At 42.7% G+C, this 25,443-nt stretch overlaps 4 protein-coding genes across 11 annotated transcripts in view; 1 reads left to right on the top strand and 3 right to left on the bottom strand.

Annotated features, from left to right (window-relative positions):
• The window catches only part of LOC112457449 (myosin heavy chain, non-muscle), a 29,726-nt gene extending 18,143 nt beyond the window's left edge, over positions 1-11,583 (bottom strand). For all 4 annotated transcript variants that reach the window (XM_025020504.1, XM_025020505.1, XM_025020506.1 and 1 more), the window contains exon 1: positions 10,909-11,583. In XM_025020504.1, the coding sequence (XP_024876272.1) occupies positions 10,909-11,265 (357 nt within the window). In that variant the 5' untranslated portion in view covers positions 11,266-11,583. The remainder of the gene's footprint in view (positions 1-10,908) is intronic.
• A 1,285-nt stretch (positions 11,584-12,868) lies between these two features.
• On the bottom strand, positions 12,869-17,584 carry LOC112457458 (poly [ADP-ribose] polymerase-like). Of its 4 annotated transcripts, none has more exons than XM_025020522.1 (6): positions 17,117-17,584; positions 16,798-17,026; positions 16,140-16,281; positions 15,796-16,028; positions 15,455-15,660; positions 12,869-15,335 (listed from the first exon to the last, which is right to left on the bottom strand). In XM_025020522.1, the coding sequence occupies exons 1-6, from the start codon at positions 17,425-17,427 to the stop codon at positions 13,376-13,378; spliced, it is 3,081 nt and encodes a 1,026-aa protein (XP_024876290.1). In that variant the 5' UTR covers positions 17,428-17,584; the 3' UTR covers positions 12,869-13,375. The 4 variants fall into 4 exon arrangements, with proteins under 4 accessions (XP_024876290.1, XP_024876294.1, XP_024876292.1 ...); XM_025020526.1 differs by having other exon boundaries at positions 17,191-17,286; XM_025020524.1 differs by having other exon boundaries at positions 16,798-17,052; positions 17,117-17,209.
• Positions 17,585-17,735: 151 nt separating this feature from the next.
• Positions 17,736-22,523, top strand: LOC112457459. Of its 2 annotated transcripts, XM_025020528.1 has the most exons (7): positions 17,736-18,063; positions 18,544-19,207; positions 19,291-19,777; positions 20,055-20,182; positions 20,488-20,605; positions 20,836-20,919; positions 21,196-22,523. In XM_025020528.1, the coding sequence occupies exons 2-7, from the start codon at positions 18,755-18,757 to the stop codon at positions 22,092-22,094; spliced, it is 2,169 nt and encodes a 722-aa protein (XP_024876296.1). In that variant the 5' UTR covers positions 17,736-18,063; positions 18,544-18,754; the 3' UTR covers positions 22,095-22,523. The 2 variants fall into 2 exon arrangements, with proteins under 2 accessions (XP_024876296.1, XP_024876295.1); XM_025020527.1 differs by lacking the exon at positions 17,736-18,063 and having other exon boundaries at positions 18,126-19,207.
• Positions 22,513-25,135, bottom strand: LOC112457460 (eukaryotic translation initiation factor 3 subunit D). Its single transcript, XM_025020529.1, has 3 exons — positions 24,875-25,135; positions 24,733-24,778; positions 22,513-24,087 (listed from the first exon to the last, which is right to left on the bottom strand). The coding sequence occupies exons 1-3, from the start codon at positions 25,058-25,060 to the stop codon at positions 22,622-22,624; spliced, it is 1,698 nt and encodes a 565-aa protein (XP_024876297.1). The 5' UTR covers positions 25,061-25,135; the 3' UTR covers positions 22,513-22,621.
• Positions 25,136-25,443: the final 308 nt, after the last annotated feature.

Here is a 25,443-nt window from a genome sequence, read left to right as displayed (position 1 = left end):
GTCCCCTTTTTCCAGGCAGGACTGCTCGTTCGGAGGTCCTCGAAAACCGGTCTCGGTACTCTCTCGGGTGTCATCGACCCTGCCCAACATTCCTGTTTATACCTCGCCGACGCGCGACGTGACGGGTGCCTTCTAAGCAAATCGGCAGCCGGCGCGATCGCGACGTGCGTTACATCTCACGAAGCCGACATCTTTCACCGCAAGGATATATAGCAATCTCCAAATGTATACGCGGAGGTATGCTGTCAATACAGCTCGCCGAGCTCCGCGGAGGCACGAATCCGAGATAAATCGACCGACGCGACGGAACGGGTGCTTCAAGTTTGGAGAAAAGTAAACGGCGTTATTCTTCGCAAAATTTGGAAAGTAACAATTTTTCTTAAATTATACATAAATAACGGGTACGAGAGAGAGCATGATATCAAAGAAGTTTAATTGTCGGAGAAACTTAATTGAGAGACGAAGAATAATGGTCCCGCGAATTCGTCGCGATTTCTCAACGTATAAAACCAAACTTTTTATATGGTTCATGATTGCTCAGAATTAAATTTACATAATGACTTCACATAGATGGACTATCGAAGACGTGCGGTATCTCTCCGTGAATCACCTTCTACGCCGATCAAACGCAACGGATGCGTCACTCGCGGTGTTTAGTTACACGCGCGAGCACACGTCCCTCGCCTCTCGTATTTTCTATTATGGGACATCGCTAAGCTTTTTTACGGCGCCCCAGGGGGTTTCGTCAGAATTTTCTTTCGTGGCGCCGGTGGTAACGAGCAACGAATACGGGACGACGACCGTAAAAGGCATCGGACCTGCCGTGACTCCGTTTGCTCCGGCTCACGGGATCGCTCCCGCCGATCGTCTCGCGGCTGGGGGCCCCGCGTCTTTAAGGCACCGGCGAGTAAGCGGGTTAAGGACGCCTCGTCCTAATAAGGACTCGTCTTTGCCTTTTTGCGCCACCCTGCAAAGCGCGTCCGTCTCCTCTGCTCGCTCGTCTCTTTCTCTCTCTTTCTCTCGCGCACTTTTTTTCAGCCTGCGGCTGGCATCTGGCCGCCTCTCCCTGCATCCGCAACGCGATCACCCTCGATCGAGACAAGATCGAAAGTCTTGATCCCGACGCGGCCCGCTCGTTCACTCGCTCGAGACGGCGGCGGTGGCGCGAGAGGCATGCGCGTGATCAAGTGCAATTTGTAACGAACGGTAAAAGCGTGATTGGATGCGGTGTGCTTTATTATTGCGGGTCAAAGTTGCGGCCCACGAAACAAGATCGTAAACCTCCACGACAAAGTCGCGAACGCTACTCGGGGCTATTTGGGAAATTTGCATAAATTCGCTGTTAGCGTATATGTAGATGGCGACTCCCCCCGCTGCATTCATCGCGATTTTTTTCCACCGTGACAGATACTTCTGAGAAATCTTAAATTGACTATTCTCTCTCTCTCTATTTTTCTGCTTTATTATTACGGAGTAAAATTATAATCTGCAAAGCAGAATTTTTCTGCGACAAGACTGCAAACCCCCAGTCATTTACGAAATCAGTATAACGTATATTAATGTCTACTAAATACAGCACGTTTTTCGATTTCCACAGTTCCCGTCACTGATACAGTTTTTTTTAAGAACCTTGCATATATTTATCTTCTTTTATTATCGTAAATTAAGAATGCAATCGTAAATCCTATGACAAAAACGCAAGCGTCTAAAGTCCTAAATTTAGTATCTACTCTCTAAATCTGAATCAGTGAATAGTCACGGATATCAGTGTAAAGTATACCACTTTTCATAAATCAGTGGCATACTTTACACTGATATCAGTGACTATTCACTGATTCGCACTACTGATTCAGATTTAGAGAGTACGTGTACACGCATCCCTCTCAATTCTTATCGACAGATTTGTATCAAAGAAATACAGGTCATTACCAAAAGTAGATGCAGGCTGACCGAGAATTATAGACGGGATCCGCGATGCCACGTAAAAATAAAGCTGATTCCTCGACATCGTCGAGGAATCAGCTTAAATTGCGCAATTTAAAGAGCGCATTGCGTTTATAACCAGTCTTTAAAAGGACGAAAACCTGCGATACCACACCTCCCTGTAGCCGACCACTCTCTAAAAATGGTACCGTCGGCGTCGTGTGCCGTAATGATTCCAGATACGGGAATGTAAGAACTTGTTAACCATTTTGTTAAAGCCGGCTCTAGGCGCAACCAGCATTCGCGTGTCGAGTATTCGACGCGTACGGCTATAGCGCTCATATGAGAAATTAGAATGTCACGTACAATTTCGACACATTGTCGCACCGACATACATCATCTCGTCGCCCCGGGGCGGCAATTACATATCGCTTCAGCGAATATTTATCGAGCGGATGCCTTCGTGCCGGCTCCAGACGATGCCTTCACTCGCCAAATATTCGCCACCTCTCCCGAATGCATTCGCGTGACGAATTTTAAATGCGCTACCGAACGCGCGACGGCGTTCGCTCGACAAATATTTATCAATGAGATACAGGTATCGCGCGAACGAGGTAATATACGGGACGCTATATTGCAGTTTTATACGACGGATATTGCCGCAACTTTGTGCGACGTTGCAATAAAACCTCGTCGCGTAAGAGCGACATATTTTATTTTGCCGAATGATGCAGAAGCGAACGTGTCGCGTGTTATTACATTGACAATTGGCATTACGTCATGACGTATCGCGACCACGCGATATTTATCTTGGTTCGGCAAATAATTGGCCAGCGAGCGGGTTTGCCGAGCGTTGTTTGAAACCCGCTTAAAAGCCGTGTCGTATTACGTATCGGGGATTGCGACTGCCATGCATGCACAGCGATTGCGTATCGGAGATCGATACGCGGCCAATGAAGACGGGAATGAAGATGAAGCGAACGATGATTGAGATTGAACATTTGCATTTTTTTTTTTACTTTGAGGCCCATTAGCCTGATCTACAATTGTTATACGATCGCAACATGAAACTTCAATACAAAAAAATCTAAACGAAGAACTTATATCTATGTATTTTCTCTCTTATATTTTATCTATCATATCTCTATAATTATATTTTTAAATAAAAGCTAATGTAATTTTTTCAAGTAAATATTCATAATTTAATTGTATTATGTATAGAAAAATTCTTAAACTATTCGGTGCATTATGCAAATTTTGATAATATAACTTCAGAATATTCGTTAGTATCTTTACATACAAAATTTACTTTGCACTGTAAATGCATATTATAATAATCACTATACTAAATTTTACATGAAACAAATAATTAAAATTTGATGTAAGTGCACAAAAATCCTAAAAATACAGAAAAAGGGTAAAAAATTTTCGTATAGATAGATACATTACGACACGCATGCGACGGTCGATTTTCTGATTGTAAGAAGCAACGACGAGTAAGGGTAAAGTATAGTAAAGTAAATCACGCGGTCGGTAGTTGTCGAACCGTTACAGTCCAGATACGGCCCATATACGGTATGCATGGACAAAATCAATCGGATTCGCACCATATACGGACAGGGATAACGATGTATATACGCAAGCGTTGCGCAAGAGCGACGTTCTTTACGGAGTTACCTCCTGGCAACGGAATTACGAAAAACTGCTGACGAGACTGGGTCGCCTTTTGACCTCACGAAAAATCGCATCGCCGGCCGTTCGCCGCGCCGGTGCTTTCGGAGATAAGCGACACACCGTCAAATTGCGACACGAGTATAGAATGCAAGCGACAGGTGCAGGTAAGAAATGTAGAAATACGTATGCGCACTAAATATCACGCCCCTATACAGCTCCAATTCGCGTTGTGACTTACAATTAGATTCCGAATGACACGTGTTGAATAACGTGATGATAATTAAAATTAAAATGTCTCTCTTAAAATATAAAATACAATAAAATATAACAAATACACAATTTGTAAATTTAAATACAGATTATATATGATCTCTCGATTATGCTTGGTGTTTATGACGGATTTTTTATCGATTTAAACTCGAAATTTCTAAAAGTACATCGTTGTAACGTGTACCATTGTTAATAACTGTAATTCATAACTATTCTCGTAACCAGAAAATTTAATTTTTTTTTTTCATTTCATCATCTTCAGCCAACCTTTTCACACATTCATTTTCATTATAAAGATAAAATCATTTTTGACATTCTATAGGGGGACGTCACAGCAAGATGAATTTTAACAACGCAAGGTAATTAATGACAATAGGCGTTAAATAACGCTTAATACTTCCGTTTACGGGCTCATTTTTACGCACGTACGTACTCTCATCATGCGCCGACGATACGTTTGTATCTCGAAAGCGAATGTCGTAACGATCGCACGTCGATCATGCCGGTCGAGCGGCGGCCCTGAGACGGCCGAGGCGAGAATTCCGCGTGAATTCCGGAATGTTTCTACTCGTGCGGTATCTCCGCGCGCGGGGTAAAAGAAATTCCGCGTGCGGTTACTACACACGTTGCGAATGCTAATGCGCATACTAATCGGACATCGGACTAATGCAGCGAGACGGAGACCTCGCGTGGCCGTGCTACCTTCTCGTTGCAGTGCTGAGAATTCTAGTTCCGAGAAGCCGGTTAAAAGTAAAAAAAAAAAAGAACGTCCACCGGAGTCTTCCCGATCTGTCATCGGTTACTATGTGACGAATATCGAGTAAAATGTAGCATTTAAATGATGAAAGAAGCAGCATCTCTGAAATACTGCCCACTTCTCATTGTTTTTCAAATAACTAATTATTTGGTTAATTTGAAATGAATGTTTTCGCGGCGAAAATATCGAAACAGTTTGTAGTTTTTCAATAATTAGCGATTGTAGAAAGGGAACGTCTGACGAATTCAGTTTTAAGAGAGAAAGTACATGACAGAATCATATTTCAATTAAACTTCAAGCGGGCATTTAGAACTTTGATTTATGACTCGGTTAGAGATAAAAAAAAATGTTGAAAGTGGAAAGGTTGGTGAATCAATAATGATCTTCTTCGTGATTGCAATGATTAGCACAAAAACTTCGCGGGAAAGTAGAAGTCGAAGAAATAACACAGAAGAAAGGTATCTATACGGTGTAACCTTTCAACAATGCAATAAATCATAAAGATACAATCATCTATGTATTTAAAAAAAGTGACGAATTTTATTATCTATTTCAATTGGGAATAAATTTATTATTCGATTTTGTAGCTTCATTGAAGAATTCGCCGGCTCGTCGGCGGGCAACAGATTCGCAGATTTCGGTAAGCCACATTTCGCCAAGGTGACTTTGTTAAACCGCTAAGATGGCGTCTCAAGATCGGCCTCCCAACGAATATCCGAACCTTCCTCCGCCTTCGCCCCGTTGCTCTCCCTTTCCTCGTGCTCTCTGTCACTTTACCTCTCTCGCGCTGTCGCTTTCTTACCTTCTCCTCCGGAGACCGTCATCGGACTCCGTCTACCTTCGGAGTCGCGTTTACCGAATCAGTCACGCGTGAGTCACGACGAGCATCGACTCTCATTCTACGAGTCTAGCATCGAAACAAAAAAACACAACGAGAAAGAGATTATACATTACTGTTCAGGCCTCGAGTTGCCTCGCGTTTATTCGCATCCAAATTACGTCGACCATGCGAAATAAGTAATCAAAAATTTGAATCCGTCAGCGAAAATGGAAGATTCCGTTGTTTTGGATACAATACAGTCGCGATTTTTAATAAATTACATCAGGAATTTATAATTCGTGTCTAAGTTAGCGTCGGTGATTCTTTTCGGAGTAAATGGCGCGTCCCGACCGTTCGTCGCTCCGATTTAGCACGGTCTGGTACACCGAGATAGGAAACGATCGGATCGCGAAATTTCAATCGAGTTTACCGAGCAAACAGTTTTAAATCGCGATTTCGTACCGCTGTGCCGTGCAGTTGTTTTCCCCCCGATATACGCGACAGCGAACATCAACGAACGATACCGAATGTCGGCGATACCGGTTGAAATTCTGAGCATCTCTTGTCCAAACAACATACTTACACGCTCGCGTGAACCGACGAGAGAGTTATGACGAAGCCCGTGTGGAATTTCTGACGCAAATTTCAACCAAATCCCTCGCGCATCCGCCCGGTTATGGCACGACAAATTCATTAAGAGGCAGCGAGATGATACACGATGACCTAAACACGCGCGCTTCTTATGCGAGGATCATAAAAACGTTGCCTCTGCGATCGCATTTAGACCCGTTCCGGCCCCCAAACTACATGACATCATTTTCCCGACACACGAAATCACCCATATACAGGATGTTCGATAAATCATTCCCTTTGAGCCGAAAATATTAAACGCGTTGTTGATTACGGTTATTTTCGGGTCGTTTTATAGTGCGCGCGCGCGTAATGTCTGTAGTAATAAACGCGTTGATTGCAATCGACTTTTCGTTTTAAGAGACGAAGACACTCGGTCTGTCATCTGGCTGGCAAAGGTGCCTCTTTAATGCGGCGTATAAGGTTACAAGTTACATTCGTTCAACGCGTGTGAGAACAGCTGCACGATTCGCTATCTTATCGAATGCGACTATCGTCGAATACTTTCTTGGCGGCTGGGAGGAAACACGAAAACCGATGTGATAGTACGCGGTAGTACAAGGAAGAGAAATCACGCGGCAGGAAAACATTGTGGGAATGCATTTTTTTTCTCATTGAAATAACAACCAATATTTGTTTGACATTTGTTCCGCGTATATACAGCTATTCTTTAAATCCCGAGCAAATCTTATCGCTGTAATATGTCTAACACGTTTTATCTGACGGAAGTACAAGCAAAAAATTCCATTTTGATAAGCTTAATTATTTCGATTACGTTGCAGATGTTTATTAATGACTTCGATTTTTTTATGCAGCTCAAGGAATGTATGAATACATAATTTTTCTCTGCACGTAACTATAGGTAATTTATTTGCGTAAATAAAAATTGTTGTTTGTGTCCTAAAATATATTTCTAATTTATCTAAAAATAAATTGGAATTTTATCCATTTTTGAAAAGACTTTTTCAAATTTCTTTTGCTTAAATATCCCATTGTAGTGATCTGTCAATGTAAATAATCCAAGAATCATTGCGAGCCAATACGATCCGTGGCACATAAATTATCCTAAATTATACCTCCTAAAATTTACGCAATATAGCGGATCGTAATAGTTATTCCTGCAAAATTCAGAATTACGACGTACCGCTTCATTCTCTCTGACATCTCGAATATAGTCTTTCGCCGATGTTTAAGCTGTTAGTGATAATATTTGAGATTCAAAAGGAACGCGTTTCCAGGAGGCGACGGAAAAGCCAACACCTGCTTTCCAAGTACGGGATCAAAGTCGAGAAGCGTAATCGGCGTTCGAAGTGTATGTAGTCGAAATTGTCGTGAGTCACCATTGCAGGCTCGCCACCGAGCAAGGTGGAGTGAGGTTCTTATCACCCGGCGATAAGCGGAAACGTCAAGGAAACGCGGTGCCCGTGCGCGTACTCGTCTCCCAACACGTTGACTCGTGGAATCGGTGACCATCTCGGCACCGCCCCATGTCCTTCTTTTTTTCGTCACAGTTCCCCGCTCCCCCCAAATACCTGACCGCGCGAATTTCGTCCTTGACCATAGGACCAGATCCTCCTTTCAGAAACTTCACGCATCGGGAATATCATCTCCGGCCCGGTGTTTATCGCGAGCGGAAAAAGAGCCGAAACGTTAAAAGATTCTGAAATTCATCCGTTCTCTCATCCGAAACTTATAGGTCGTGCCTGATAATTGCGCGCGTGAGAGTCTATCTAACGATGAAAACCCGTGGGCGGCTTTTGCTCGATATTAATTAACTCTACACCGGACCCGGTGCTCAAGACCTGCCGGCGCAGGTATGTGAGACGAGCGTTTTTACTTCCCACACACCGCAATTATCTCTTGCAAAACAACTTTCTTCACGGTATATATTTTTATACCGTGATAGTTCGTTACCTTATCTCGCACTTTGCATCACAACCCGCGTACTTTTATGCAAGTTTTTCCTCAATGAAATCCGATATCGACATCGCGAAATACGATACGTTCTCAAGATGCGTTCGCGGTGCAGCAATAACTTTGACTTTATGCTCTAATAATATATTTAGAAAATGTATACGATAATTGAAAATATATACTTAGGGTAATTAAAAAATTGTTATGTTACATTTAGATAGAAATTGACATAGAAAATTAATATTATATTATATATTAATTGCTATATATATATAGTAATTAAAGACGCGAAAAAAATGTTTGGAAACTCTAATTTGACAATTAAATTTGCTATTAAAAACGCAAATAGGTATTTAAATTGCCGCCACCGGTCGCCTTTTCCCGATCGAATTCATTCGCGTCGCGCGCATTTTTTCTCTCGGACTCCCTCTCTCCTTTACGCCTCCTCTCTTTCCGTGCCCGTCTCACCGTCGGTCTCCCGACATTTCCGATATATCTCGCGCGCGGATTAATTCCAGACGAGGACGAGCAAGAGCCGTACTGAACCGAGAGCTATCTTTAGTCCGTCTTACGAGCGAAAGAGAGTCGTACCGGTCTCTCGCCGCGCCGCGTCGGTCGGAATAAGACAGCGACCGATTTCTCGACGACGCGAGACCGGCTATTTTTCAAAACCGTGCCCGACGGCCAGTCAGACCGAGTCGTTAATCGACAGAAATGCAATACGCGAGAATATGAACGACGCCGGATTTTCCTTTCAATAAATTCTCCGCGGCCGCCATCAATACTCGTTTCAACATCGCGCGCGATCGCGCGACGACGAATATATTTTCCCGATCGGGTAAACGGGGAGGATAAATGATCCAAGAAAATTTCAAACGCATTAAGATACACGGCGCTGTCTGAAACACGCGCATACATTTTACGGTAGAGAGACTCGTGGCCGATCTTACTTAATCGATTATTGCTTAACAAAAATACAGGAGTCGGTATCGATATTTTCTTCGGAATTCTGATTATTGCTAATCCGCTTTGTCGTCGATCATTCGCGATTAAATATCTTGGGATGAAAATAATCAATATGTTAAAATAAATTTGTCTATCCCCACCGAATATTCAAATATCTTATCTCGAGATTGTGACAATCAATATCGCGATATCGCAATGTGGCCTGCACTCACAAAAGAGGCATTATACGGGATAATCATTATTAATTTCAGTAATCTGGTATTAGAGGAAACAATGTCTCTCTCTGGAGATATAGAGAAACGAATGTTTCAGCATGGAAATTTCCTCTCTTCCACTCCCGAGACGACGGGCAGGCGCGACATAGCGTTCCACTTTCGCGCTATTGATTTACTTATCCCGTTCATCTCTGGTTAACGCAAAAAAGTAACGAAAGGCCATATATAACTCGAAATACACAAACTGTGTTTTTCCAGAGCGACGACGTCTGCCTCGAGCTTGCCACAACGAGGAATACCGTCGTTTTTGTATCGCGCGTTTCCGCGGCGCGCCGCTCCGTAAATATTTTGAAGCTGTCGTCCGAGTACGCCGTCGTCGTCGTGAATTCCACATAATTTTGCGGAGGGATGAATCTTCACGGCGACGCGCACGCGGCCGCCGAATTAATAATGCCAACGTGAATTTCGAAGCCGAGGCTCGCGGACGTATAGCGCGGTGAGTCACCGGCGCTACGACAAACATATTAATTCCGCAACGTCCCGAAGAGAAGGAATTTCCAGGCGTTCCCGAAGAGAAGGAAGATTTCCTCGCTAGGGAAATTTCGGAGTCGGCCACGCTAGAGTAGATATCGGCGCTCTAACTCCTTTTTCTTTCCTCTCCAAACAATCGTTGCTCCTGAAATTTTTCCAAATTTTCTCATCTATCTGTACTACAAATTCGAAGCAGAATATGAAACTTTGAAATAGGATGGAACTCGTGCTCCTCTCAGAATTATAATTCTAATTGTATAGATACGAACCTCGAGAGATGTTTAAAAACAATCATTTCATTTTGCAAACGTCGGTTGGCTCCAATCGTGTGGTTCGATTTAAATTTAGAGATTTTTCCCCGGATTCTGGTTCTGCCGAAGGAACGCATTTTAAACCGGAGGTCAGAGTTAACCGACATTGGGAGGAACCGGCCCTAGGGGCCGCGTGGAAGGGCCGGCACGCATCTGGCACTCTTGCACCTGCACCGCGGCGCGGCGCGGCGCGGCGGCTTTCCACGAGACCGTCCGCCCCGAACATCAATTCTTAACATCGTGAAAGAAGAAAAGAGCGAAAGAGAAGCGCCGAATCATTCGCAGCGAGCAAATACCGGGTCGTTCGTTCTAGAAACGTTTCAGAATGGCATGTCGAGCCGTTAAAAGCGAAATTTATCTTCCCGCGTCTCTCTCTCTCTCTCTCTCTCTCTCTCTCTCTCTCTCGCGCTCCCTTCCTCGCGAAAAGAACGGCAAAACAAATTCTCGAATTATTTCTTCGAGGTTTACGATAAGCCGCGAACTGTAATTTTTACGCTTTATCTAGAATCTCTCGTGGCGCACGCCTCCAGTTTCACGCTCGAGTTGCCGAGTTTCGTGTCACTCGAGTCTCTCGACGAGCTCGGACTTCTCGGAACGCGAGACCCGGGACCCGGGTGGGCGAAATCAATCCGCAGCACCGAGAAGGAAAATTGGGTTAGCGGCGAGCGTAAGGTCGTCGGGGCTCCGGGCGCTCCGGCGAGAGAGAAAGAAAGAGAGAGAGAGAGAGAAAGAAAGGCGAGATTTAAATACCGCCTGAAACGCCGAACGAGAAAGAGACTTGCGCTTAATCGCACATCGAGGAAGCGAGGGCAGGCAGAGGCAGGCAGGCAGGCGCGATGCCAGAAATAAGAAGAATAAGGGTGAGGCAAAAGAGAGAAAGAGAGAGGATTTACTCACGTAAATCAGTCCGGAGTAGTATCGGTCCTTGAGGTTGTGCAGAACGGAGGCCTCGTTGAGACAGGTAAGCTCCGCCATGTCCTCGACCTTGTCGAACTTGGGCGGATTCATCTTCTGTATGTCGTCCTTGGCGACGAGCACGCGCTTGCCGGTCTCCGCGATCTCCACCTCGACCTCGTCGCCGCGCTCGCCCTTGATGCCGGCGGCGACGAAGCCCTGCGTCTCGTGCGGCACCCACACCAGCTTCTTCTGCGTCCATTCCGCCTGGGTAGCCGGGTCGTTGAAGCTGTTCCTGTCCACCGACAAGATACGCAGCTCCGGATCGGACCGGTCTACCCTCGAGTCCACGTCCGCCATCTTTGTTTAGCGAGCGCGCAACACGACGCGAGCAAAGCTGCTGCTGCCGCTGCTGCTGCTGATGATGTTGCTGCTATTGCTGTTGCTGCTCGCTGCCGCCGCTGCTGCTTGCTGCTGCTGCCGCGGACCTGCCCCTTGCGCGTCCCGAGTCCCGACTGCGTATACTTTCTCTCGTCCCGTGCGCGCGCGCGGGCGCGCTCACCGTTACCCGTTATTACTTCGTTTCTCGAACGCGCGCGCGCGATGCCCGCGAGACTACCCGCGCAGCACTGCGTATCGTATACTCTCGCGTACGCGACTCGTAGTCGAGCCTCGGGGCCGACCCTGACCGAGCCCAACGACGACGGGGACGGGGACGGCGACGGCGACGGCGACGGCGACGTGCGACGACGGCTGCCGCTACTAGCTGTCGCCACGATGCGCGATCAACGACGAGTGCCGAGACTGCCGAGTGCGCGACGGCGGCACCAACACCACAGCCACTACCACTGTTACACCACCACCACCACCACCTCTGTCGCCACTACCACCACCGCTGCCGCGGCGCGACGACGGGCCAGACCAGACTCGCCCTCCGCGCTTTCGAAAATGCTGTCGCGCCGGCGACGAGAGACCGCACATGTGACGGAGTCGGAGTCGGAGTCGCGGCCGAATTACGCGGGCTTCGCGAGCGTTCGCGTTCCTTCTCTCTCTCGCAGAGAATTGCTCTCTCCTTATCCCGCTCACTCGCTCCTGATCGCTCCTCGACACACGCCTCGACCGCGCCGATCAACTGCCGCCCGATCCCGATGTCGTCGAGCGTGACCGCCCGCGGCACCGCGCCACATTCGGCTCTCACCCCCCACTACCTTTCCTGACCGTCCCGCTCGCGCCTGCTCGCGCCAATCCGCGTCGTTCTCCCGCTTTCGAACGACTTCACTAGGGTACTAGGGACATGCGCACATTCGCGAGGCGAATCAGGTCGAATCAGGTTCGACTCGTCGAGTTCGATTCGAGTTGGAATAAATCGATTGTCCGCGAAACTTTTCCTTTTTTTCTTTATACATTTCTATCAATGTAGATAAACTTTAATCTCGATTTAACTTACTTTTTATCTTTTTCTAGTTCTGAGAATTGAGAAAAAGTAAAAAGTAAGTTGAAGCGAGAAAAAGTTAATCAGACGTCATAGAAATGTTTTCGATTTATTAAAACTTTGAGCGACTTCGACCAAACTTTGATTAAACTTGATCGGCGATTAATTCAAGAGATAACGTTGATAATAGCTGTAGAGTTTGCCATACAAATCTCTAATCTTTTCTTTCATATATTTCAAACGAAGAATTAATAATTTTATTTGGGATTTATTCAAATTCACCGTTATCGATCTATTCGATAACTTTATGTTGATATTTTTACATACAAAATAGAAAAATCATGATTTTATTTATTAGGAAATATCGGTTGTTGGTTGATACGAGACAAAATGGATAGTACAAACAATTTATTGTAACATATATTTATTGTAAAAAAAATTATCCTCCAAATTATCTTTTATAGTTATTGTTAAATCTTATCGAATTGTTTAGAATCTATTTGACAACTTAATAACCATCAATGCGAAGGATGATATAAGGAAATATACGTTTAATTTTGAGATGATTTTTACAACTCCTAGCAACGAGAAAATGAGCTCAGTCACTGCAGATTCCTTTATTGATCGAAAATTCCTTATATATTTTTTTAAATAAAATCGAATAGATCTATACATATACATAAATGATTTAGTACTAATAAATAGAGCAATTAACAATGTTCAATAATTATTAACAGTGACTTCTAATTGAGGTAAAAAACATTCCAGGTGATCATTCATGCAAGATAATAACGTGGTTATCTCCAGGTCAATGTAAAATTGCATACACAACAAAACACGTATAATTCAAAAGATTATCATTGAAAGTAAAACAGCTCCATGAAGTTTAATATTTGTAACAATAGCGAAATCTTCACTGGAATTTATATAGTAACATCTTTAATTAATAATAGTATAAATGAAATTTGTATAATCTTACAAAATTAAAAATCTTAACTGTACCTTAAACCTGAACGTCACACCTTCGTGTTACGTATCTTAATATTTGAATTTGAAATTCATCCTTAACATGTATCTTATTTTTATCTGACCAACATCATATACAACGTATTCATTGTATAACAATGCCGAATTTTTGTTAATATTGGCAGGTACTCCCTTTCCATAGGGCACTTCAACGTCATCCTCGGTTTTGTAGACAGTTTGCGGATCGGGTTGCGTCTGACCACGACCGAGCGTCGAGTGCTTCTCTTTCGGTAGCTTCTCGATGTAGTCCGCGTGATACCTCTCGTACATATTACCCAGGGCGACCTCGCAAAGCAGCAACAAACCGGTTGGACTGTTGCTGTTGGTACAGCAGTAATTCGCGGACTTCGACACCATATCGGTGAAATATATACCCTTGCCGAACATGTAACCGGTAACGGGCGCTTCCGGCGGCGCGATACGCAAACCCTGGGACAGTATTCCCGCGTAATTCGTAGTTCTGGATCCGTGCCAGAGCAGCTTTCTGTTGGGCAATTTCTCGAAGGGCTTGAATCTTTGTTCTTCGCCCTGTCTCTTGACGACGAACACATCCTCGATCTCGAGAGCGTACTGCGTATGAGTAGCCGCGTGAGTATTCTGGACGTATTTCTCGATCATCTTGAACTCTTCGCTGGTCTTGTCCAACACGTCGATGTCCGTCTTCAACCGCTTGTAATAACCGTCGAGCGGATTCTCCTTCTCATCGGTCTTGTCATACGAAAGTTCGTACGATTTCTTAATCTCGAGCAGCGCATCCATGCGCTCCATGTAGAGCAGCATGTCGCATTTTTTCTGAATGTCTTCCGACGTTTCGAGAATTTTCGGTCCGGAAGTCCCAAAGTTGTGCGGTATGAGTGTGTAGAATCTGTTGGAAGCATCGATCAATACAGTGCGGTCTATATTAGCCTTCTTCAGTATCTCTTGCAATTCCATTAGAACGGCATAAGCTTTCTCAATTTGTTTCTCGGACAATTTCCCGAGCGGCATCTTGTCCATGTCTATCTCGAACTCCAGGAGAACTTTCTTCATCTCGGCTACGTCGAAAATAAGCCGCATTAGATCTTGAAGCGGTTTGGGCAAATTGCTCTCAATGTCCGAATCTAGATCTCCATGATCTATGTCAATTGGATACTTAAATTTCGGCATCTTAACAAAATTATCTCTATTTTTCCACTGATTGCCCGTCTTTTCCTCGTATAACTTTTCAAACTGTTCTATACACTTTTCCAAAGACATTCCCTTCAACTTTTTACCGCCAATTGTGGTGCCGATCCGGCCCCAACTTCTAAACAAGTGATAAATCTCTTGATTGTCGTGTTTCAGAATTTGCAACTTGTAGTAACTGTTTTTATTCGACTGGATGTCCGTTTGACCCAACGTCACGGTGTATTTGTCTTTGCCCCTTTGATAAACGTGCGCATAATTTTCTAAACCGCTATGGGGGTCAACAACTCCACCGCCTTTTACCTTCACCTTCACTTTACCAGAACTCGACTTCTCAAACCTGTTCTTACTCTTGAAGGCAGTAGATTTTGCGATGACGTTACCAAGTCTAGCAGCAATGTCGCCACCCCAGCTAGAAATGGTTTTCTTTTTTAGGAGCATGATGGGAGCATCTGTGTACTCTTTCGCTTCTTCTATAAAATCTTCCGTTATTACTTGAATGTCGTGCGATTTAACATCCTCCATTCTTTTAGTCATCTTTTTCACTTCATTTTCGTTCGAAATTACAGCAGCTAATTCTGGATGGACTTTTGTTACAACAGTACCACCTAATAATTGAATTTCTTTTTCCAATTCTTCTTTATCTTTCTGTGTACGACCTATTATAACAAACTGCATGTTCTTCAAAGGACGTGGTTTTTCTTGTACTTTCGGACCATCTGTTTCATCTCCCTCCTTCTTAATAGAACTCGACGATGACGGCACTGTTAGTTTAAACACTCGTTTTTGTACCTTAGACTTGTATGACCTAAGAACAAATGACGAGTATTGATAAATTATATTTATATCATATTTATCAATGTTGAAACAAAGAAATGTGTAGAATTAATTCGTTTAAGTTTCACATTGTCTAACGAGAGAACTTACCTAACTGGGAAATCATCCTTCAAATCACTTGGTATTTCGCAATTTTTTCTATTCGGATCTTGCGTAACATATTCGCATTTAGTCCATTCTGTTGCATTACCAGTGCATTTATAACCCAAACCAGAGTTGTATATAAATTGTCCTCCACATTTTAAACAGGGTTGTAGAGCTCCAAAATACAGTATATCAGATAAAAGACTTAGTATCTAGAAATAAAATCCGAATAAAGTGATATAATAAATCAGCCTGTCATATAATGAACAGATTTATGATGCACAATTTGAAGAAAAATATATATTAGATGTCACGATACAAATATATATATATAATAAAGCACTTACGTTTGATGGCCCAGTTGGAATCTCCTGATTATTTAGTTCCAATATCGCAATCATGTCTTTTTTATCAAGTGTTGATATTTGATCCTTTATAGCGTATAATTTTTCATTTTGCTTTTTCATCAAGTTTTCCTCCTCTGCGTCTTCTGGTTCGTCCTTAATCTTTTTAGGGGGCGGTGGTATGTCGGCCAAGTCTCCAGAACCGCCAGCACCTTTTGTCCTTTTCCTCCCCTTTGCTGCAGGAGGTGCGTTAAGAGATTTCTCGGGGTATAAAAAACATCAGAAGTAGCTGAGGTAACAAAATATATTAATTAAAATTATAGTTCCTGTTCAAGTCGTATACAAACCGAGGTTCTGCCGAATAATATCTTGGTCTTCGTTACGAATCTCATCGAAACAAGCTATGTCACTGGTAGACTTTGGTCTTTGTTTTGAGAAGAAGCAGTTGGTGTGATACCAGTTAAGTATCTTCCCGTCATGAACGGGGCTCTAAAAATATAAACAATATTTCTAATATTTTGGAAGTACAGTTTAAAAAGTCGGAATATCTCTTGATACAAAGCGTGACTTGTATAATTATAAGTACATTTATTTAGATTGTTGTCTAAAACGAGTAATAATGGACGAAAATACATGAATGTTGCATTGTAAGGAAAGGAACATTTCATTAAGCTTTCCAGGTAACATAACGAGAAACATGTTTATATGTTTTTTTTATAACCTGAGCCAAATAAGGAAACAGTTGCAGAGAGAAAGCAACTGCATATGCAAATGTTTGAATAATTCAACGTGTGTTGTGATAGCGATAGCATTGCGCAGGTGACGCAGTTATCCGGACCGACACCATCACGCGCGTTATCATGACCCAGGATCAATGATAACGCCGATGACACCGGCCCGTGTGCAATCGCGTCCTCGTATCGTAAACTGTAGCTCGCCGTCAGTCGCGAGGATAAATATTTCAGATACCATGCAGCTTCTCCGTCGCAAAATTCGACGTTGTACCTGAACGATCTCGGCAAGCCTCAGGCTAGCCTTGCAGATGAACTTTTTGCATAAGCGACACTTGGACCGGCCGCTCTTCGCGTACTCCACCAGATATGGCAGATCGTCGTTCATCTCGCCGAAACGCCCGTCAACCTCGGATCTTCTTCTTCTTCTTCTATTTCGTTGGCTCCTGCCTCTTTTCAGAGGACAATACGGCCAGTATTTGCCACTGTTTATTATACAAAGTCTGGAACACTGTTAGCGTAGCGAAGTCTGAATGGAAATACCAAAAATCTGAGTGGAAACTACTGCAGACAGTAACAGTCGCAATACTTACAAAAATTTTTCCTGCCGGACAAAACACGTCCGAACAGGTCCGCGCACGTTCTGCTGCGTTCTGCGAATGTCAACCTCGGATCGCCGTGAAAACAATGGGAAGCGGCTCCTCTCCTCGCGCGCGCAAGACGGACAATGCCGGTTAACGGGTGCGTTCAGCCGATACTCCGCTAGTCTAGCAATCGTGACTATCGTGAGCAGTCGCTCGTTTCCTCTCCTTTTAATCCATTGAGTCAAAGGAGAAGAAACGAGCGAAAAGAGCGACTGCTTCACGATTGCTAGGCTAGCGGAGTATCGGCTGAACGCACCCATGTTGACATGTGGCGCTGACACCGGTCACGTTCGAAAATATATATAGGTAACGGCAGGTTTTGAACGCACGCTCATCGACGCCACGTCACTTCCGGGATCACTCGGCGTTTCCGGTCGGCCGCGTCGCGTCTAGATATTCGTGCATCGTGACCGATAATTAGAACTGCAAAAATCGAGACGAAAATTTTGTTTCGACGAATTCTAATCTTATCTATTGGCTCAAATTAAGTGTAATATATGTAATAACACATACATATATGTGTTGCACATAACACTTATACATATTGTTGAGTAGAAAAATAAAATATTGATATAATTTGATAATTGATATTAATTACTGTTAATTGGTGTTTGCTGGGAAATTACGTAATGTTAAACTGACCTATAAAAGTAATCTTGTGCGCTTTAATCTAAAAATTCACGTGAGCATACTACCTAACGTTACTTCGCAATCTATGTTATCTTAAGTATTTTGCTTGCATGCCAACTGCAGAAAGATAACGTATCGCTGCAGCATTCTTATCGTTCCAATTACCTTGAATAATCGGCATTGGTGTATTGAGTGTTATATTTACACCTAGTGCTGTAAAATTCCACGTGTCCAAGTACAAATGTGCAATCTTCGTGCCAAAACATGTATATTATTAACCATATATTTTAATATTTATTTTTTATTAATATAGCGAGCATAAAATATTTATCTTGAGATTTTAGAATAAGTCAGCTGTTAGTCCAAATCGAAGTCGCAAACTTTAGAATAAAGACTGGATTCTTGACATTATTCCTTTTACTTTTCTCATACACAAAACATAACTGTGCCTTTGTATTCTTCTTTTCAATTTTTCTTCTATTACTCCATTAATATTTAAAGACACTGTAAAAATGTAAATAAACATGCAAGTAATTATAGCTTAAAGTTTTTTTATATCACACGTGCGTGGAAAGTGGCCTATTACGCGCGTGTTTTTTGTGCGACAAATAGCCACGTCCACACACGAGAAATTTTCCACTCAAAAGAGTGCGGTAATATCTCAATATTTCCTGTTCCTATTTGCCTGTTGCCTGGCATTGCATTGTGCAAGGGGCTTTTCCTTCACTAGTTCTTTTATTTCTCAGTTTTCTCACATCTTCTTAACGACATCTCGCGGCGCGCGGAAACACCCCGCGAATTACCACAGTACCACAGCGATCAGCGCAGATCAGCGATACTCAACATAACCTTCTCAAATAACTGAACATACAAATAAAGTCATTGTGAACATACACAGTAAAGTTAACAAAAATAAAAAAGAATTCGCAACAAGTTACTAAGAAGAAAAAATAAAAAATGAGTGACGAAAGCATCATCATACCAGACAACATATCAGAAACCGATAGCGACGACCAACCAACACCTCCCGAGATAGCACAAAGGGCAAAAAACAGGATAGAAAATGTCTTACCTACAAAATCCAAAGAAAAATATACAAATACATATAACAAGTTTATGCAGTGGACAATTACTAAAGAAACGAAACCATTATCGGAAAACACAATATTAACATATCTCACAGAATTATCAAAAACACATAAACCATCCACCTTATGGGCAACTTACTCAATGCTCAAAACGACTCTGAATATTAACAACAATATTAATATTACTGAATATGGTAGACTCATTCCATTCCTGAAGAAACAGTCAAAAGGATATATACCAAAAAAATCAAAAGTATTAACATCAGAACAAATTCAAAAATTTCTCAACAAAGCTGATGACCAAAAATATTTATTTTACAAGGTAATGTATCAAATACAAACATAAACTTTTACATTAATAAAAAATTTTATACAATGTGTACATATATACTAAATTATTTACAGGTTGCTATGATATTTGGAATTTGTGGTGCATGCAGAAGAGTGGAACTCACCAATATAACAATTAATGACATCGAAGACAAAGAAACTATCTTGCTCGTTAAAATTCCAACTACAAAAAATTACAAACCGAGAACTTTCATAATCACCGATGAATTCTACACTATATCTAAAAAATATATAAATTTGAGACCAAAAAACGCCCAAACCTCAAGATTTTTTCTAAATTATCAAAATGGAAAGTGCACCAACCAACCAGTTGGAATCAACAAATTCGGAAAGATTCCAACAATTATCGCATCATATCTACAATTAGCAAATCCTCAATCTTATACTGGCCACACCTTTCGTCGCACTGGTCGCCTCTCTGCCACGCTGCTAGCAGACTGGAAATCCAATACAGTTGCTGAAGGATACATTGCTGATGAGGACTTGATCAATAACGAAAATTTTTTTTTCGTGGAGTGCGGAGCGGACGCACGAGCCGAAGGCGAGTGAGATTACCCGCACGTGTTACACACTATTTTATATCACACGTGTGTGGAAAGTGGCCCGCAAGAGACTGTGCGGGAATGAGATATTACCGCACTGTTTCGAGTGGACGTGGCTATTTATCGCACAAAAAACACGCGCGTAATGGGCCACTTTCCACGCACGTGGATATAAATTTTAACTATTCCGATTACAAACCATTCCGATTGTGACAAAGCATGTGTCTAGATAAAAGATAAGCGCGAATAAATCAATTATATAAACGCCTCTTACAGAAGCCGCTGAAGCACAATTCAATGTCAGTTGTCAGTCAGTAGTCAGTCAGGACACGTCATTCACGGCCAGCCAGATGTCTTATGGCGCAATAAACCCGGGCATTCGCGATTATGCGAAGGAAAATAATGTAAGTAAAGAAGAAATGGTTTCGCTCCTTCCGAGTCTATTCGATCCTAGCATCAATCGTAGTAAAATTAAACAACGATGAGAATTCACTTACGTCTTTTAGAGGGATGTTATGTTTGTCGCTTTAATACTGGGGATAATCAGTACAGGGTGTGCGCCTAAAAAGAATCTGCGTATGTTTTTTATTTTTTTGAGACAAAAATATTTTTGGAGACGGAACAGTTTAATTAACGGAGTTTAAATGAAATTCGAGTTGCGTTACACGGGGATTGCTCTAAATGAGTTAAGTGAGTTTGATTACTCTAGGCTATTATCGTCGATCTACGAAGCGACACGCTCACGAAGCCAATAGCGGCGATGAGGAAAGCTATGTTTGAGGCGGAAGTAGGGGATGACGTCTTCGAGGAAGATCCTACGGTAAAAGGTAGCAAAAGAAAAATTCGATTTTAAACCGAAAACATTGTGAAATATTTATGCTACTCACATCTAAAACTGTTTTTCTCTCAAAATCAATTTTATTTTCTTATAAAAATGATCTTTCTGCCAAATCACGACTTGTTGGATAATTTGTCCTACTTAGAGTACGAAATTTTAACAATCCCCTCCTATATTTATTAGCTGAGGCCTGAGCAATTATTTATTTAATATTTTTAGAATTACAAAAAATGGCTGCGACTTTGCTTGGAAAGGAAGATGCACTTTTTGTTAGCTCTGGTACAATGGGAAACTTGATCGCTGGTAAGATTCTAAAAACGATCTCTGTAGGTATAAGTACGTCTCGCATCTTCTTTTAAAATCCATTAAAAAGGACGAAATTTATTTTCATTCATTTAATGATAGAATTATGAAAGTTACGGGGAAGGATCTCTTAATACCGTAATTAAAAAAATTGACCTCTGTTTATCGGGATTCTGAATGGAGTCTGTGTCACGTTAGAAAAGTGAAGATCGATTTTCTCGATTTTTTTCAAACGCATTTAAAGAAAATGTTATGCTTTCTTTCCTTCCTTTTCAGTTATGAATCATTGTGATGTGCGTGGCAGCGAAATCTACTGTGGAAACGAGTCGCATGTGTTTCTTCATGAACAGGGTGGTGCAGCGCAAATAGCCGGTGTGAGCATTTGTCCTCTGTTTAACAACGACGACGGTACGTTCGATCTGAAGTGCCTCGAGAGTGCGATTCGCGTGGACCGAATACACGAACCGATCTCAAAGCTGGTCATGGTGGAGAATACGATAAACGGAAAAGTCGTTCCTCAGTCATGGGTCGAGGAGTTGGCGATGGTGGCGAAGAAGCACAATCTTAGGATGCATTTGGACGGGGCACGACTGTGGAATGCCTCGGCCGCGTCAAAGATCTCGGCGAAGGATCTAGCAGCTCCGTTCGACTCGGTCACTTTTTGCTTGAGCAAAGGATTGGGCGCTCCCGTGGGGTCTGTGCTCTGCGGAAGTAAGAGCTTTATCGCTAACGCGAGGAGAAGGCGCAAGGTGCTGGGTGGTGCTATGCGACAGGTCGGCGTGATCGCTGCGGCCGGGCTCGTCGCCCTGGAACAGACAGTGCCACGACTAGTAGAAGATCACAGAAAAGCATTTGTTATCGCGGAGGCAATCAATCAATTGGATACCAAAATATTCAGTGTAGACCTGAAAACCACGCACACCAATATGATATTCATAAACGTGAATACCGACAGTGGCATTTCCGCCGAGACTCTCATGAAGAGGCTCCATCAAGTGAATGATTTCAATGATGATGATGATAAGATCATAATCAGATGCCTGGCTCTCACGGAAAGATTGGTCAGAATGGTTCTCTATTATGATATCGATGACACGATGGTAGCTGCTGCGATTCGTAAATTAAGATACGTTATCAAGGAATTGGATCCCCAAGTAAAGACTGAAATTCTTTAAAAATAATAAATTGAAAGTTTAAGATTATTGTAGCATCAAATATTATCTTAATTAAATATTATCTATATATGCTGAAACATATATATATTTAAATAAAGTATTTTTAATGACTAAACTGACGTTAATAATAGCAATACATACTTCTTTAAAAATTTGATAAAAATATAAAGTTACAAGATATATATGAAACTGATGAAAATCCGCTGTAAGAAATAGAATTCAGATTTTTCTTTTATTGTATTGTTATGTATATTATAATAAAGTTATATAATAGTTTGAGTAAATACCAAATAATTATATCTTGAAACATAGGTCCCTCAATTAAATTCTCTTGTATACCTATTAACCTAAGTATCTTAATTTCTATTAGTTACATCAAGAAGTGTATCCGAGTAATGAAGTTCCATAAAATCAAATATCGTATTGAAATCTCATTTATTTCCTTTATAATACTCCTCCACAAAAATTGTAAAAGCGTCAGCCAATGATTACCGATCAACGATGGATGTAATCAGATGTCCTAGCTATTAACTTTGAAACGCGTCATTAACAGGCTCATCGTCGTCCTCATCTTCCTCGCCCTCGCTCTCGAAGGTATTATCAGGAATATCGTACAATCGAATCATAGGCTTGTTTGGATCCTTCATTATCAAGTACTTGCCATCCTTCTGCTTCATGCAAATGTCGATGATGCATCTTAGAATGCCCCACGCATTATCCATGTTCAGATTTATCTGCGTCGCAAACTCATTCGGTTTGTACTGCTGTGTACCGAGAATCACGTGCTTGCTCGAGTCTCGCACAATAGCTCGCGACACGTAGCCGAATTTCAGCTGATCCGAACCGGCTAATAGCGCCTGAACCGTCCATTTGGCAAGTTTACAGGCGTTATTGCGCAATTCGTTCGCCAAAACCGCACCGCGCTGCGTGTCCAGCTTTTGACGCCACTCGACTCCGTTAGCCAGTTTCGAGTCCCACTCGTTCAATGCCTTGATCGTCAGGAATTGATTCTCGTTGTTCGGGCCTTGCATCACGGCGTCATGCTCGCATCGGGCGACAAGTACTATACCATTGTTGAGATCCCACTTGCGATAACGGTAAGCCACACTGGCCACATCGCTCTCTTCCTCCTCTCCGATAAACGGATTGCCCTCCTCGAACTTGTATCGTGGCTCATTTGACTTGAGAACCTGCTGCGAGAAATTGTGATTGATGAAAGTCGCCTCAAGGGCCAAGTTTCTCGGCGAATTCAGCGAGTTGCCGTCATCCTGCGGCGGCTCGACGCTGGTCTCGTTCACGGTCAAAAGATCGAACTCGGTGTTGTCACGTTTGTCGAAGAACAGCTTGTCGCCAATCTTCTCAATCACGATGTCCCACGAATAATTGCTGCGCGTGCAACACATGATGGTGGCCAAGATCGCGTCAGTGGCATATACATTGCCCTCGGTCTTGGACAATTTTCGAATTATCGGATCGTCGGTGGTCGTGACCGTGTGGAAAATGCGATCGATTCTCTGCAGCGGCTTCTCGCTCTTCACGTTCACGCGATCATACGTCTTGTCGTAATACTCGAGCGAGCCGCAGCACAATATATCCTCGCCGTCTTTCACACCGGGTAACGAAAGCTTGGCCAGTCGAGGAAAGTCCATTTCCTCGATCGTCGTCCAGTCAGGTCGAACCGTCACGGAAGCGTCTCGAATCTTGATAGGCGGCTGATTCTTGTGATTACGCAGACCTTGCTGCCTACCCCAGCGCTTCGTTTGTCCCTTACGCTCTCGTTCTCGCAACTTGAGCTTTCCTAGCTGCTGCATCTGGCTCATCGCGCCACGCTGGCCACCGCGACCGCGCATATTGCGCTGATTGTGACGGAACCGGCCGCGTTGATATGGAGGCTTCTGCACGCGGGTCGTGTCCACCAAGTGGAAGGTGGTTTCATCTTCGTCGTGATAGTATGCATATTGACTGCCTGAACCAAACTGCGATGTATATTTGTCTAGAAAAATAGCAATTTATTAGTTATACATGTAACTATAATGTATCAATGAGTTAAATTTTCCACATGTAATATAAAAAATATGCTGAAAATATGCTTTAAAAAATCTTACAATGTTTGTGTACTTTAAATATCTAGTTTTCTTTTAAAATATAATTTTTTAAATGTAGTGTTCTAAAAATTACATGCCAATAAAACAGATGTAATTACTTAATAGCAAAGATAAATATAGTACCCAAAATATATGACTAATGACAATTAATCTATTCCATTTGCGACAGCATTTTGAATATTAGTTTAAAAGACCAGATTACAAATTATATCAAAATGTCATTATTCAATCACATACGTATTTCAAATATAATATTAAAAAATCCATTTCCATATAAAATATAATAAAATAATTATATATAAATCAGAATTCGAAACAGAAAGAAAGCTCAAGCATTTGACATGTACACCTGTTAAACCTCGCTCCAGATTCAGTCTCAGACTTTACACAGACTGAAGCCTGTCGTCCTCAATTAAAGGCAACATACGTAACGCGAAAATGACAACGAGATACCCAGCGGAATCCCCGTGGCCCGAGTCTCTCGATCTTTGAGGTTAAACACACGTGAACGGTCGACGAAGCGAGATACGTACTTGGGAACTTCTTGTCCTGGAAAGCCGGCGTAGTCCAATCCGAGATCTACGGGAGAAAACGATAAAGTGAGAGATAAGCACGTTTTTTTTTTTTTTCAGAACGTGAGTAAAGGAAAGGCGAGAGCCTCGCCACGACGTTCACCTTGCCCAATCTGTCGCCCTTCGAAAATGGCTGGTAAGGGATGTCCTTAAATTGATCCGGCAGCTCGCACGGGCCCCAGCCGTCCGGATTGTGCTGGATCGCTGGCGCTTGAAAGTGCGCCGCCACCTCCTGCTCCTTCTGGACCGTCTGGGGATCGTCCAGCACCACCACGTCTGCGTCCGTCATCCTGATGCCCGGTTGGATTCAGCACACATCGATTTAGCGCGACAGCAAGGACGTCTCGGCATCGACTGACTCCACCGCCGGCACCGCCGGAAATCCTGCCCGCGCCATCTTGCCCGGCTGCAGTGCTGTCAACAGTTTCCCCCGTGCAAGAAGGAACAAGGAACAGAAGAAAATATCCAGATCGCGCGAGGGCGACTGGCTCGGATCAATTTGATCGGCATTCGGCAATTAATTCAACTAGCAGAATTACTTTTAGCACTTATATCAAATATTCGGAAAGAAAGAAATAAAATACAGAAAAAAAAATTATTAAAATAAACGAAGCTAATAAAAATACACACTTGTATAAAAATTTGTTTTTATGTACACCGCGATAATAAATT

The sequence above is a fragment of the Temnothorax curvispinosus genome, unplaced genomic scaffold (genome assembly GCF_003070985.1).
Source record: "Temnothorax curvispinosus isolate PA1 unplaced genomic scaffold, ASM307098v1 QBEX01007779.1, whole genome shotgun sequence".
Lineage (NCBI taxonomy): Eukaryota > Metazoa > Arthropoda > Insecta > Hymenoptera > Formicidae > Temnothorax > Temnothorax curvispinosus.
The sequence above is the reverse complement of the archived record's forward strand: the minus strand, read 5'-3'. Positions and strand labels throughout refer to the sequence as shown.